This window comes from Mobula hypostoma, chromosome 9 (genome assembly GCF_963921235.1).
Source record: "Mobula hypostoma chromosome 9, sMobHyp1.1, whole genome shotgun sequence".
NCBI classification, from domain to species: Eukaryota; Metazoa; Chordata; class Chondrichthyes; order Myliobatiformes; family Myliobatidae; genus Mobula; species Mobula hypostoma.
This window is the reverse complement of record NC_086105.1, coordinates 76,948,486-76,964,269: the sequence shown is the minus strand read 5'-3', so window position 1 is coordinate 76,964,269 and position 15,784 is coordinate 76,948,486. Positions and strand designations below refer to the sequence as shown.

The 15,784-nt window shown below is 44.2% G+C and overlaps 1 protein-coding gene across 1 annotated transcript in view; it reads right to left on the bottom strand.

Annotated features, from left to right (window-relative positions):
• Positions 1-15,784, bottom strand: part of fer1l6 (fer-1 like family member 6) — a 395,360-nt gene that overhangs the window by 160,848 nt on the left and 218,728 nt on the right. Inside the window, exon 22 of the mRNA XM_063059547.1 lies at positions 10,350-10,499. Within this exon, the coding sequence (XP_062915617.1) occupies positions 10,350-10,499 (150 nt within the window). The remainder of the gene's footprint in view (positions 1-10,349; positions 10,500-15,784) is intronic.

The window sequence follows — 15,784 nt, the reverse complement described above, 5'->3', positions numbered from 1 at the left end:
AGCGTCGCCTCACCTGGAAGGACTGTTTGGGGCCCTGAATGGTGGTGAGGGAGGAAGTGTAAGGGCATGTGTAGCACTTGTTCCGCTTACACGGATAAGTGCCAGGAGGGAGATCAGTGGGGAGGGATGGGGGAGATGAATGGACAAGGGAGTCGCGTAGGGAGCGATCCCTGCGGAAAGCAGAGAGAAGGGGGAGGGAAAGATGTGCTTAGTGGTGGGATCCCATTGGAGGTGGCGGAAGTTACAGAGAATAATATGTTGGACCCGGAGGCTGGTGGGGTGGTAGGTGAGGACTAGGGGAACCCTATTCCTGGTGGGGTGGCGGGAGGATGGAGTGAGAGCAGATGTACGTGAAATGGGGGAGATGCGTTTAAGAGCAGAGTTGATAGTGGAGGAAGGGAAGCCCCTTTCTTTAAAAAAGGAGGACATCTCTCTCGTCCTAGAATGAAAAGCCTCATCCTGAGAGCAGGTGCGGCGGAGACAGAGGAACTGCGAGAAGGGGATGGCGTTTTTGCAAGAGACAGGGTGAGAAGAAGAATAGTCCAGATAGCTGTGAGAGTCAGTAGGCTTATAGTAGACATCAGTGGATAAGCTGCCTCCAGAGACAGAGACAGAAAGATCTAGAAAGGGGAGGGAGGTGTCGGAAATGGACCAGGTAAACTTGAGGGCAGGGTGAAAGTTGGAGGCAAAGTTAATAAAGTCAACGAGCTCAGCATGTGTGCAGGAAGCAGCACCAATGCAGTCCTCGATGTAGCGAAGGAAAAGTGGGGGACAGATACCAGAATAGGCACGGAACATTGGCGCTGCTTCCTGCACAATAATCAGTTCCCCTCTACCACCACTCTGCTCCGTCTAGCGGAATTAGTCCTTACTTTCTCCTTTGGCTCCTCCCATTTCCTCCAAACTAAAGGTGTAGCTACGGGCACTCGTATGGGTCCTAGCTATGCCTGCCTTTTTGTTGGCTTTGTGGAACAATCTGTGTTCCGTGCCTATTCTGGTATTTGTCCCCTACTTTTCCTTCGCTACATCGACGACTGCATTGGCGCTGCTTCCTGCACACATGCAGAGCTCGTTGACTTTATTAACTTTGCCTCTAACTTTCACCCTGCCCTCAGGTTTACCTGGTCCATTTCCGACACCTTCCTCCCCTTTCTAGATCTTTCTGTCTCTGTCTCTGGAGACAGCTTATCCACTGATGTCTACTATAAGCCTTCTGACTCTCACAGCTATCTGGACTATTCCTCTTCTCACCCTGTCTCTTGCAAAAACGTCATCCCCTTCTTGCAATTCCTCCGTCTCCGCCGCATCTGCTCTCAGGATGAGGCTTTTCATTCTAGGACGAGGGAGATGTCCTCCTTTTTTAAAGAAAGGGACTTCCCTTCCTCCACTATCAACTCTGCTCTTAAACACATCTCCCCCATTTCACGTACATCTGCTCTCACTCCATCCTCCCGCCACCCCACTAGGAATAGGGTTCCCCTGGTCCTCACCTACCACCCCACCAGCCTCCGGGTCCAACATATTATTCTCCGTAACTTCCGCCACCTCCAGCGGGATCCCACCACTAAGCACATCTTTCCCTCCCCCTCTCTCTGCATTCCGCAGGGATCGCTCCCTACGCGACTCCCTTTTCCATTCATCCCCCCCATCCCTCCCCACTGATCTCCCTCCTGGCACTTATCCGTGTAAGCGGAACAAGTGCTACACATGCCCTCACACTTCCTCCCTTACCACCATTCAGGGCCCCAAACAGTCCTTCCAGGTGAGGCAACACTTCACCTGTGAGTCGGCTGGGGTGATATACTGCATCCGGTGCTCCCGATGTGGCCTTTTATAAATTGGCGAGACCCGACGCAGACTGGGAGACCCGTTTGCTGAACACCTACGCTCTGTCCGCCAGAGAAAGCAGGATCTCCCAGTGGCCACACGTTTTAATTCCACATCCCATTCCCATTCTGACATCTCTATCCACGGCCTCCTCTATTGTAAAGATGAAGCCACACTCAGGTTGGAGGAACAACACCTTATATTCCGTCTGGGTAGCCTCCAACCTGATGGCATGAACATCGACTTCTCTAACTTCCGCTAATGCCCCACCTCCCCCTCGTACCCCATCTCACTCTCCTTTTTCTCCCTCTGTCCCTCTGAATATACCCCTTGCCCATCCTCTGGGCTCCCACCCCACTTGTCTTTCTTCCCGGACCTCGTGTCCCATGATCCTCTCATATCCCTTTTGCCAATCACCTGTCCAGCTCTTGGCTCCATCCCTCCCCCTCCTGTCTTCTCCTATCATTTTAGATCTCCCCCTCCCCCTCCAACTTTCAAATCTCTTACTCACTCTTCCTTCAGTTAGTCCTGACGAAGGGTCTCGGCCTGAAATGTCGACTGCACCTCTTCCTAGAGATGCTGCCTGGCCTGCTGCGTTCACCAGCAACTTTGATGTGTGTTGCTTGAATTTCCAGCATCTGCAGAATTCCTGTTGTTTGGGTTAACATATGAGGAGTCTGTGGCAGCATTGGGCCTGTACTCACTGGAATTTAGAAGAATGCAAGGAGATCTCATTGAAACCTACCAAAAGTTGAAAGGACTATATAGGGTGGATGTTGAGAGGATGTTTTCTATGGTGGGAGTATCCAGAACAAGAGGGCACAGCCTCAAAATTGAGAGGCAACTTTTTAGAACAGAGGTAAGGAGGAATTTTTTTAGCCAGAGAATTTTAAATCTGTGGAACGCTCTGCCACAGATTGCAGTAGAGCCCAAGTCCGTGTGTACATTTAAGGCGGAAGTTGATCGAATCATGATTGGTCAGGACATCAAAGGATATGGTGAGAAGGAGGGTGTATGGGAATGAGTGGTATCTGGGATCAGCCATTGTGGAATGGAGAAAGAGACTCAATGGGCTGAATGGCCTAATTCTGCTCTGATGTCTTATTGTGTTATGGTCCCTTTGCACCTCTGATTTTTGAAGTTTTCAACGTTTAGAAGTTAGTCTGTGCATCTATTCCTTATAGCAAAGTACATGCCCATGCACTTCCTGACACTGTATTCCATGCCGCCTTTTTGCCCATTCTTCAAATCTATCTAAGTCTTTTTGCAGTTTCCTAACTTCCTCAATACTACCTGCCCCTCCATCTCTGTTCATATCCCCTGCAAACTTGGCCACAATGCCATCAATCCAACAAGAGAAGTCAAAGAAAGCATAAGAAGGAAAATGTGACCATATAATATAGCAAACATTAGTGGAAGCTAAGAGGATTGAGAAGCTTTCGAAAGCCACCAGGAGGCAACAAAAAAACCATATGGAGAGAAGAGATGAAATACGAAGGTAACCTAGACAATAGTATAAAAGAGGAAATCAAAACTTTTCTTCAGAGAGTAAAAGGGAGACTGGAGTGGATATTTTTAAAGATTGACAGCGTAAAACCACCAGAAGGCAACTAAAAAAACCATAAGAAGTGGCAGATGGAATACAGTATCAGGAAGTGTTTGGGCATGTACTTTGCTAGAAGGAATAAATACATAGACTGATTTCTAAACGTTAAAATTTTCAAAGGTGAGAGGTGCAAAGGGACTTGGAAGTTCTTGATCAGAATTCCTGAAGGTTAACTTGCAGTTTGAGTCATTTGTAAGGAAGGCAAATGCAATGTTAGCGTTGATTTTGAGAGAACTAGAATATACAAAGGATGTAATGCTGAGGCCTTATAAGGGGTTGGTCAGACTGCACTTGGAATATCATGAGCATTATCAGGCCTTTTATCTCAGAAAAGGTGTGCTGGCATTGGAGAGTGTCCAAAGGAGGTTTACAAGAATGATTCTAGGACTTAAAGTTTTAAATGTATGAGGAGTGTTTGATGGCTCTGGGCTTGTACTTGCTGTAGTTTAGAAGAATGAGCGGGGATTATTGACCCATAATGTGAAAAGAAGTAGTTCCAACACTAACCCCTGTGGAACACCACTAGTCACTGGCACCCAATAAAAAAAAGATCCCTTTATTCTCACTCTTTGCTTATTGCCAATCAGCCAATGTTCTATCCATGCTAATATCTTTCCTGTATACCGTGGCTCTTGTTAAGCAGTCTCATGTGCATCACCTTGTTAAAGGCCTTCTGAAAATCCAAGTAAACAACATCCACTGACTCTCCTTTGTCCATTCTATCTGTTATTTCCTCAAATAATTCCAGCATATTTGTCAGAAAAGATTTCTCCTTAATGCTGACTTTGGCCTATTTTATCATGTGCCTCCAAATACCCTGAAACCTCTTTGTTAATAATGGACTCCAATATCCTTCTGGCTACTAAAGTCAGGCTAACTGGCCTAGAAAAAGAACTTCTTTCTTCTGCCTCCCTCCTTTCTTGAAGAGTGGTGTGACATTTGCAATTTTCCAGTGCTCCAGAACCATACCAGAATATATTGATTTTTGAATGATCATTAATAGTGCCTCCACATTCTCTTCGACTACCTCTTTTAGAATTCTGTGGTGTAGCAAACTGTTAATGTCTTCCACAGTGAAGACTGACACAAAATACTTATTGCACTTGTCTGCCATTACTACCTCTCCAGTGTCATTATCCAGTGGTCCAATATCCACTCCATTCTCTCTTTTACTCTTTAAATATCTGAAGAAAAGTTTTGGTAACCTCTTTTATATTATTGTTTAGTTTACCTTCATATTTCATCTTTTATCTCCTTATGGCTTTATAGCTGCCTTCTGGTGGCTTTTGAAAGCTTCCCAATCCTCTTAACTTCTTACTAATTTTTGCTATAATTGCATGTCCTCACTTTTCTTTTTACACTCTTTCACTTCCCTTGTCAACTACAGTTGCCTCCTAGCTATCTTTCTTCATTCTTCATAGTTATTCATCTTTGGGATCTATCTTGCATCTTCTAAATTGTCTACTGAAGCTCTAGCCATTTGCTGATGTGCTCTCATTCATGCTAGTGTTCCCTTCCAGTCAACTTCGGCCAGCTCCTCTCTCATTCCTCTGTAATTCCTTTTAATTTACTGTAATACCGATATATCTGACTTTATTTTCTCACTCTCAAACTACAGGGTGAACCCTATGATATTATGATCACTGCTTCATAAGGGTTCCATCGCCTTAAGCCCCCTAGTCAAATCTGGTTCACTACACAACATCCAATCCAGAATATCTGATCCCCTAGTGGGCTCAATAACAAGCTGCACTATAAAGCTATCTCACTGGCATTCTACAACTTCCATCTCTTGGAATCTAATATTAGCACCAACTTGATTTTCCCAATTTACCTGTATATTGAAATCCCTCCATAACTATCAGAGCAATGCCCTGTTGAAATTTATATCCCACATTCTGGTTTCTGTTTGGAGGCCTGTATATAACTCCCATTAGGATCTTGTTACCCTTGCAATATCTTAGCTCTACCCAGAAGGATTCTACATCAGGACTAGAAAGAAAGGGGGAAGATCCAACAGACAAAATCTTGGAGGAACTCTGAATCAGGCAGCATCTATGGAGAAAAATGGACAGTCAATGTTTTTGGTCAAAACCCTTCAACCTGACCCTTTTATTTGGAGTCCACATGAAGGGCCTCAACCCAAACCATTGACTGTTCATTTTCCTGCACAGATGGTGCCCGTCCTGCTGAGTTCATCCAACAATTTTTCTTATTGGATTAAGCTGTAGCATTGCTCTTCTTCTTATAGTTTCACTTCTCTCTATAAATATGCTGAATATATATTTATATAATACCTATAAACATGATTTTGGTCAGTGAATTTTCCATGAATTTCCAGATTACTGCCTGTGCCATACACCAGTGAGGATAGAAACAGGGTGAGTTTTTAGAAAATGCGTGGTTGAGAAGCTGGTGCTGGGGGCAGGGCTTCGGGTTCTTGGATCATTGGGATCTCTTCTGGGGAGGTATGACCTGTTCAAAAGTGATGGGTTGCACTTAAACCCGAGGGGAACCAATATTCTCATGTGCAGGTTTGTTAAAGCTGTTGGGGAGGGTTTAAACTAATTTGGCAGAGGGTGGGAACCAGAATGAAGGGACTCAGGATAGGATGGATGGTAAAAAAGATAGCATGCAGTCAGACTGTCAGGAAGGGCAGGCAGATGATAGGACAAAATTGCAGCCAGTGGAATGATTATCAGTGCATTAGGGATGCAGAATCAAAAAGGCTAGCAAATACAGTACTCAAAGTGTTATATCTCAATGCGCGGAGTAGAAGAAACAAGGTAGATGATCTTGTTGTACTATTACAGATTGTCAGATACAATGTTGTGGCCATCATTGAATCATAGCTAAAGGGTGTTGTAGTTGAGGGCTGAATGTCCAAGGTTACACATTGTATCGGAGGGTTAGGAAGGTAGGCAGAGGGGGTGGTGTGGCTCTGCTGATAAAGAATGGCATCAAATCAGGAGAAAGGTGTGACATAGGATCGGAAAATGTTGAATACTACTGCATTGACTTATGAAACTGCGAAGGCAAAGGACACCGATGGCAGTTACACACAGGCCGCCCAACAAGAGGACCACAGGAAATAGAAAAGGCGTATTAAAAGGGCAATGTTATGATAGTCATGCAGGTCAATTGGGAAAATCAGGTTGGAAATGGATCTCAAGAGAGTGAGTTCGTTGATGCTTATGAGATGGTTTTTTAGAGCAGTTTGTCGTTGAGCCTACCTGGGGATCAGCTATACTGGATTGGGTGTTATGTAAAAAACCGGGGGTGATTAGGTAAAATAGTACAACCGTGGCTGACAAGGGAAGTCAAAGCTAATGTAAAAGCAAAAGAGAGGGCATACAACAAAACAAAAATTAGTGGGAAAATAGAGGATTGAGAAGCTTTTAAAGCTCTATGGACAGCAACTAAAAGAATCATTAGGAGGGAAAAGATGAAATTTGAAAGTAAGCTAGCAAACAATATCAAAGTGGATAATAAAACCTTCTTCAATTATGTAAAAAATAATAGAGATAAAAGAAAATGAGGTTGGAGAAATAATGCTGGAGGACAAGAAGATGGCAGATGAACTAAATGAGAATTTTGCACCAGTCTTCACTGTGGAAGACACTAGCAGTGTGCCAGGTGTTTGAGGGTGTGATGGAAGAGGAGTGAGTGCAGTTACTATTACAAGGGAGAAAGTGCTCAAAAAAATGAAAGACTTAAGGGTACATAAGGCACCTGGACCAGAAGAACTGCATCCTAATGTTCTGTAAGAGGTAGCAGTAGAGATTGTGGGGGCATTAGTAATGATATTTCAAAAATACTTGGACTCTGGCGTGGTGCCAGATGACTGGAAAATTGTAAATGTCATTCCATTCTTTAAGAAAGGAGGAAGGCAGCAGAAAGGAAATCATAGACCAGTTAACCTGACCTCAGTGGTTGGAAGATATTGGAGTCAATTATTAAGGATAAGGTTATGGAGTACTTGGTGACACAGGACAAGTTAGGACAAAGTCAGCATGATTTTTTTAAGGGAATATCTTGCCTGACAAACCTGTTGGAATTCTTTGAGGAGAATACAAGTAGGATAGATAAAAAGGATGTAGTGGATGTTGTATATTTGGACTTTCAGAAAGCCTTTGACAAGGTAACACACATGGGGCTGCTTACCACGTTAAGAGCCCATGGCATTACAGGAAAGTTACTGGCATGGTCAGAGCATCGGCTGATTGGTAGGAGGCAGTGAGAGGGAATAAGAGGATCCTTTTCTGGTTGGCGTCCAGTGACTAGTGGTATTCCACAGGGGTTAGGGTTGGGACTGTTTCTTTTTATGCTGTATATCAATGATTTAGATGATGGAATAGATGGCTTTGTTGCCAAGTTTGCAGATGATATGAAGATTAGTGGAGGAGCAGGTAGTGTTGACGAAATGGGTAGGATGCAGAAGAACTTTGACAGATTAAGAGAAGTGTCAAATGAAGTAGAATGTTGGAAAATGCATGTTCATGCACTTTGGTAGCAGAAATAGATGTGCAGACTATTTTCTAAATAGGGAAAATCCAAAAATCTGAGATGCAAAAGGAGTTGGGAGTCCTTGCGCAGAACACCTTAAAACATGTAGAGTCAGTGGTGAGGAAGGCAAATGCAATGTTAGCATTCATTTCAAGAGATCTAGAATACAATCGCAGAGATGTGATGCTGAGGCTTCATAAGGCACTGGTGAAGCCTCACCTTGAGTATTGTGGTCATTTCTGGAATCCTCATCCAAGAAAAGATGTGCTGTCATCAGAGAGGGATCAGAGGAGGTTTCCAAGGACGATTCCAGGAATGAAAGTATTATCATATGAAGATAGCTCTGGGACTGGAATTTAAAAGGATGATATGGGATCTCATTAAAACCTTTCGAATGTTGAAAGGCGTTGATGGAGTAGATGTGAAAAAGAGGTTTTCCATAATGTCTAGGTCAAGAGGGCACAGCCTCAGGATAGTGGGGTATCCATTTAAAACAGAGATGCGGAGAAATTTCTTTAGCCAGCGGTTGGTGAATTTGTGGAATTTATTACCACAGGTAGCTGTGGAAGCCAGGTCTTTGTGTATATTTAAGGCAGAGTTTGGTAGATTCTTGATCGGACATGGCACCAAAGGTTACGGGGAGAATGCCGGGGAGTGGGGCTGAGAGGGGAAAAATAAGGGCAGCCATTATTGAAAAGCAGAGCAGACCTGATAGGCCAAAGGACTTAAGTCTACTCCAATGTCTTATGGTCGTATGGCCTAATTATAGTACAGCTGTTTCTATACGTTTCACAAAGCCTCTCAGTTTGCTGTAGCAGGTGTCATTCCACTTGAATCTGACTATTTTATAAGATAAATTGTTATCAATGGAATTTTGTTATCTATAGAGTATGAGACAACCATGATTTCCTTCTCCTTTTCTTTGTTCTCTCAGCTCTTCTTTTTTGTTCATTTTCTGCTCTTGTAACAGTTAATAAAATAATTGTAAGCAACAAGTTTGATGCCTCATTCTTGACTTCTAAAGAACCATCCAATCACAAAATTATTAGGATACAGCAGTCTGTTGCTCCTGATTCCTATTTGCAGACTCATATCTCCACACAGCAGAACCATGGCGGTTTCTTCAGCAAAGCTTTAGAAGACTTCACCGACTTGATGCTATTAGTAATTTAACTTGTCAGAGAGAGTTGCAATTTATTATGATTTGAGCCCACTGCCAAATTTGATTTAGTAGGTATGAAGAATCAGCAACACATAAATGCAGGAGATCCTTCAGATACTGGAAATCCAGAGTGAAATACACAAAAGTCTGGAGGAACTCAGCAAGTTAGGCAGCATCAATAGACAGGAATAAAAGTCAATGTTTCAGGCCAAGACCCTTCATCCTGACTGGAAGGAAAAGAGGAAAGGATTCCAGAATAGAAGATGGGGGAAAGAAAGCAGTACAAGCTAGAAGGTGATAGATGACGCCATGTGAGGAAGAAGGTTGGTGGGTGGGGGAGGGGTAGAAGTGAGAAACTGGGAAGTGATGGATGGAAAAGTCAAAGGACAGAAGAACTATATAACCATATAACAATTACAGAAGAAAAAGGAATCTGATGGGACAGGAGAGTGAACCATTGAAAAGTGGGATGGAGGAAGGGACCAGAGGAAGGTGATAGGCAGGTAAGGAGAAGAGAAGTGTAAAAGGGGAGCCAAAATCGGGAATGGAGGAAGTCGGAGGGAGGAGAAATTACTGGAAGTCAATGTCCCTGCCGTCAGGTTGCAGGCTATCCATACGGAATATGAAGTGAACTATCAACAACTGTGTAGATTTAGTTCCAAAATTGATTATATACTTTTTACTAGTGTACCATTAATGACCATTATTGAATAGTGTGTTTCTCCTGTATTTGGTTTGATGGATCAAGAATCAGCTTTATTCACCATGTACAGTATTGGGAATTTGCTGCAGTGTGTTGGTCATGGCGCAACATGCAACAAAGACACATTCAACAGTTATAAAAAATAAAGAACCATATTAATATAAAGTTAGAGGTGAAAGTACAGATATGAAATAAAATGAGCATAAATACGTACATTCCAGCAAGTATTCATGATACTTCAGGCACTGTGTTTAGAGAAACAATTTAAAACTGGGGCATTATATGAAATGGAAGCAACATACATCAAAGTTGCTGGTAAACGCAGCAGGCCAAGCAGCATCTATAGGAAGAGGCGCAGTCGACGTTTCAGGGTCCTGACGAAGGGTCTCGGCCTGAAACGTCGACTGCGCCTCTTCCTATAGATGCTGCTTGGCCTGCTGCGTTTACCAGCAACTTTGATGTATGTTGCTTGAATTTCCAGCATCTGCAGAATTCCTGTTGTTTGGATATGAAATGGAAATAGACTTCAACATATGCATGCATACCTGCAGGAGTTCAAAGGCCACAAGAAGCTCGCCTCCAGGTACACTGCCATAGTACACTGGGTAATACCGAAGTACAGACGGAACATAAGCCTGCCCAACCAGATGCACAATTGGAAGCGCCACTGTGCTGCCAAGGTATTCTGCTTTACCCTGTAATATAGGGAACGTACAAGAAAATTCAGTACCTATAACAATTTGACATAGAGTTCAACCCATGAAAATAAGATTGGTAAAGGTTCACAAGTTAAGCTGCCCATCGCATTCCTCGTGTTCCTATGCTCCTTCTATTTCCTCAATGGTCCATTCTCCTCTCCAATCAAATCCTTTCTTCTTTAGCCCATTACCCACCTATCACCTCCTAGCTTCCTACTTCATGTCCCCTTCTCCATCATTCCACTATCCCCGTCTCCTGCTTCACTTTATCAGCTTCTACTCCTTCCCCTTTCCCCACCTCTTATTCTGGCTTCTGTCCCTTCCTTTCCAGTCCCAATCAAGAATCTCAGTCCAAAACATTGACCATTTATTCTCCTCCATAGATGCTGCCTGACCTGCTGAGTTTCAGATCGAAATACAAGTTTGAGGGACTCTCAGTTTATCCAAGGAGAATAAATCCAGTATCTGTGTATGCACATAATGCATTGTGTAAGCACATTACTTATAACCATATAACAATTACAGCACGGAAACAGGCCATCTCGGCCCTTTGAGTCCATGCTGAACTCTTACTCTCACCTAGTCCCACCGACCTGCACTCAGCCCATAACCCTCCACTCCTTTCCTGTCCATATAGCTATCCAATTTAACTTTAAACGACAACATCGAACCTGCCTCAACCACTTCTGCTGGAAGCTCGTTCCACACAGCTACCACTCTCTGAGTAAAGAAGTTCCCGTTCATGTTACCCCTAAACTTTTGCCCTTTAACTCTCAAATCATGTCCTCTTGTTTGAATCTCCCCCATTCTCAATGGAAAAAGCCTATCCACATCAACTCTATCGATCCCCCTCATAATTTTAAATACCTCTATCAAGTCCCCCCTCAACCTTCTACGCTCCAAAGAATAAAGACCCAACTTGTTCAACCTTTCTCTGTAACTCAGGTGATGAAACCCAGGTAACATTCTAGTAAATCTTCTCTGTACTTTCTCTATTTTGTTGACATCTTTCCTATAATTCAGTGACCAGAACTGGACACAATACTCCAAATTTGGCCTCACCAATGCCTTGTACAATTTCAACATTACATCCCAACTCCTATACTCAATGCTCTGATTAATAAAGGCTAGCATACCGAAAGCTTTCTTCACCAACCTATCCCCATGAGATTCCACCTTCAGGGAACTATGCACCATTATTCCTAGATCACACTATTCTACTGCATTCTTCAATGCCCTACCATTTACCATGTATTTCCTATTTTGATTAGTCCTACCAAAATGTAGCACCTCACATTTATCAGCATTAAAGTCCATCTGCCATCTTTCAGCCCACTCTTCTAACTGGCCAAAATCTCTCTGCAAGCTTTGAAAACCTACTTCATTATCCACAACTCCACCTATCTTAGTATCATCTGCATACTTACTAATCCAATTTACCATCCCATCATCCAGATCATTAATGTATATTAAAGCTTTGAGGCTTTGACGCAAGAGGCTTCGACGAGAAGAGTCGGAGAACAAGCTTGCTCACAGTTAGTCTTTACAATGCCTCCTGAGATGGTGATGTGCCTCTCATGTGAGATGTGGCAGTCTCAAGGGAACGCCCCTCTCCCGCAGAGTTACATCTGCCAGAAGTGCATACGGCTGGGTGATTTGGAAGACCATGTAAGGAATCTGGAGCAGCAGCTGGATGACCTTCGACTCATAAGGGAGAAAGAGGCAGTCATAGATGAGAGCTACAGGGAGGTAGTCACACCTAGGCTGTTGGAAGCAGGTTGTTGGGTGACAGTCAGAGGGGGGATAGTGAAGGTGAGCAGACAGGTAGTGCAGAGCACCCCTGCAGCCATTCCCCTGAATAATAAGTTTACCGTCCTGGATACTGTTGGCGGGGATGACCGACCAGGTGTGAGCCACGGTGGCAGGGCCTCTGGCACTGAGTCTAACCCGGTGGTGCAGAAGGGTGGGATGGAGAAGAGGAGAGCTGTCGTCATTGGAGACTCTATAGTCAGGGGAGCAGACAGGATATTTTGTGGACGTGAGAAGGACACCCGCATGGTTTGTTGCCTCCTGGATGCCAGGGTCCGGGATGTCTCTGACCGGGTGCACGACATCCTGGTACGAGAGGGAGAGCAACCAGAAGTCGTGATACATGTTGGGACCAATGACATAGGCAGGAAGAGGGATGAGGTCTTGAAGTGTGAGTTTCGGGAACTATGCAGAAGGCTGAAGAACAGGACTTCAAAGGTGGCGTTCTCAGGATTGTTGCCAGTGCTACGTGACAGTGATGGTAAGAATTGGAGGAGATGGCAGTTCAATGCGTGGCTGAGGAGTTGGTGCAGGGGGCAGGGTTTTAGATTTTTCGATCATTGGGATCTCTTCTGGGGAAGGTGGGACCTGTACAGATTGGATGAGTTGCACCTGAACTCGAGGGGGAGCAACATCCTTGCAGGTAGGTTTGCTAGCATGGTTCGGGAGGGTTTAAATTAATTTGCAAGGGGGATGGGACCCAGAATGATAGAGCAGTGAGAGAAGTGCATGGAGTAAAGCCAAATCTAACATACAGAGAGGCTTTGAGGAAAGAGAAGCAGAATAAACGGTGTAAAGACAGTAAGGTAGAAGGGCTGAAATGTGTGTACCTCAATGCAAGAAGCATCAGGAACAAAGATGATGAACTGAGAGCTTGGATACATACATGGAATTATGATGTAGTGGCCATTACAGAGACTTGGCTGGCACCAGGGCAGGAATGGATTCTCAATATTCCTGGATTTCAGTGCTTTAAGAGGGATAGAGAGGGCGGAAAAAGGGGAGGAGGGGTGGCATTACCGGTCAGGGATACCATTACAGCTACAGAAAGGGTGGGTAATGTAGCAGGATCCTATTTTGAGTCAGTATGGGTGGAAGTCAGGAACAGGAAGGGAGCAGTTACTCTATTGGGAGTATTCTATAGGCCCCCTGGTAGCCGCAGAGATACAGAGGAGCAGATTGGGAGGCAGATTTTGGAAAGGTGCAAAAATAACATGGTTGTTATTATGGGTGACTTTAAATTACCTAATTTTGATTGTCACCTGATTAGTTCCAAGGGTTTAGATGGAGCAGAGTTTGTTAAGTGTGTCCAGGACGGATTTCTGTCACAGTATGCGGACAGGCCGACCAGGGGGAATGCCATACTAGATCTAGTATTAGGTAATGAACCAGGTCAGGACACAGATCTCTCAGTGGGTGAGCATCTGGGGGACAGTGACCACCGCTCCCTGGCCTTGAGCATTATCATGGAAAAAGATAGAATCAGAGAGGACAGGAAAATTTTTAATTGGGGAAGGGCAAATTATGAGGCTATAAGGCTAGAACCTGCAGGTGTGAATTGGGATGATGTTTTTGCAGGGAAATGTACTATGGACATGTAGTCGATGTTTAGAGATCTCTTGCAGGATGTTAGGGATAAATTTGTCCTAGTGAGGAAGATTAAGAATGGTAGGGTGAAGGAACCATGGGTGACAAGTGAGGTGGAAAATCTAGTCAGGTGGAAGAAGGCAGCATACATGAGGTTTAGGAAGCAAGGGATCAGATGGGTCTATTGAGGAATATAGGGAAGCAAGAAAGGAGCTTAAGGAGGGGCTGAGAAGAGCAAGAAGGGGGCATGAGAAGGCCTTGGCGAGTAGGGTAAAGGAAAACCCCAAGGCATTCTTCAATTATGTTAAGAAAAAAAGGATGACAGGAGTGAAGGTAGGACCGATTAGAGATAAAGGTGGGAAGATGTGCCTGGAGGTTGTGGAAGTGAGTGAGGTCCTCAATGAATACTTCTCTTCGGTATTCACCAATGAGAGGGAACTTAATGATGGTGAGGATAATATGAGTGAGGTTGATGTTCTGGAGCATGTTGATATTAAGGGAGAGGAGGTGTTGGAGTTGTTAAAATACATTAGGACAGATAAGTCCCTGGGGCCTGACGGAATATTCCCCAGGCTGCTCCACGAGGTGAGGGAAGACATTGCTGAGCCTATGGCTAGGATCTTTATGTCCTCGTTGTCCATGGGAATGGTACCGAAGGATTGGAGGGAGGTGAATGTTGTCCCCTTGTTCAAAAAAGGTAGTAGGGATAGTCCGGGTAATTATAGACCAGTGAGCCTTATGTCTGTGGTGGGAAAGCTGTTGGAAAAGATTCTTAGAGATAGGATCTATGGGCATTTAGATAATCATGGTCTGATCAGGGACAGTCAGCATGGTTTTGTGAAGGGCAAACCTAATAGAGTTCTTTGAGGAGGTGACCAGGCATATAGATGAGGGTAGTGCAGTGGATGTGATCTATATGAATTTTAGTAAAGCATTTGACAAGGTTCCACACGGTAGGCTTATTCAGAAAGTCAGAAGGCATGGGATCCAGGGAAATTTGGCCAGGTGGATTCAGAATTGGCTTGCCTGCAGAGGGCAGAGGGTCGTGGTGGAGGAAGTACATTCAGCTTAGAGGATTGTGACTAGTGATGTCCCATAAGGATCTGTTCTGGGACCTCTACTTTTCGTGATTTTTATTAATGACCTGGTTGTGGGGGTAGAAGGTTGGGATGGCAAGTTTGCAGATGACACAAAAGTTGGTGGTGTTGTAGATAATGTAGAGGATTGTCAAAGATTGCTGAGAGACATTGATAGGATGCAGAAATGGGCTGAGAAGTGGCAGATGGAGTTCAACCCGGAGAAGTGTGAGATGGTACACTTTGGAAGGACAAACTCCAAGGCAGAGTACAAAGTAAATGGTAGGATACTTGGTGGTGTGGAGGATCAGTGGGATCTAGGGGTACATGACCACAGATCCCCAAAAGTTGCCTCACAGGTGGATAGGGTAGTTAAGAAAGCTTATGGGGTGTTAGCTTTCATAAGTCGAGGGATAGAGTTTAAGAGTCCCGATGTAATGATGCAGCTCTATAAAACTCTTGTTAGGCCAAACTTGGAGTATTGTGTCCAGTTCTGGTTGCCTCACTATAGGAAGGATGTGGAAGCATTGGAAATGGTACAGAGGAGATTTACCAGGATGCTACCTGGTTTAGAGGGTATGGATTATGATCAGAGGTTGAGGGAGCTAGGGCTTTACTCTTTGGAGAGAAGGAAGATGAGAAGTGACATGATAGAGGTGTACAAGATGATAAGAGGAATAGATAGAGTGGACAGCCAGCGCCTCTTCCCCAGGACACCACTGCTCAATACAAGAGGACATGGCTTTAAGGTAAAGGGTGGGAAGTTTAAGGGGGATATTAGAGGAAGGTTTTTTACTCAGAGAGTGGTTG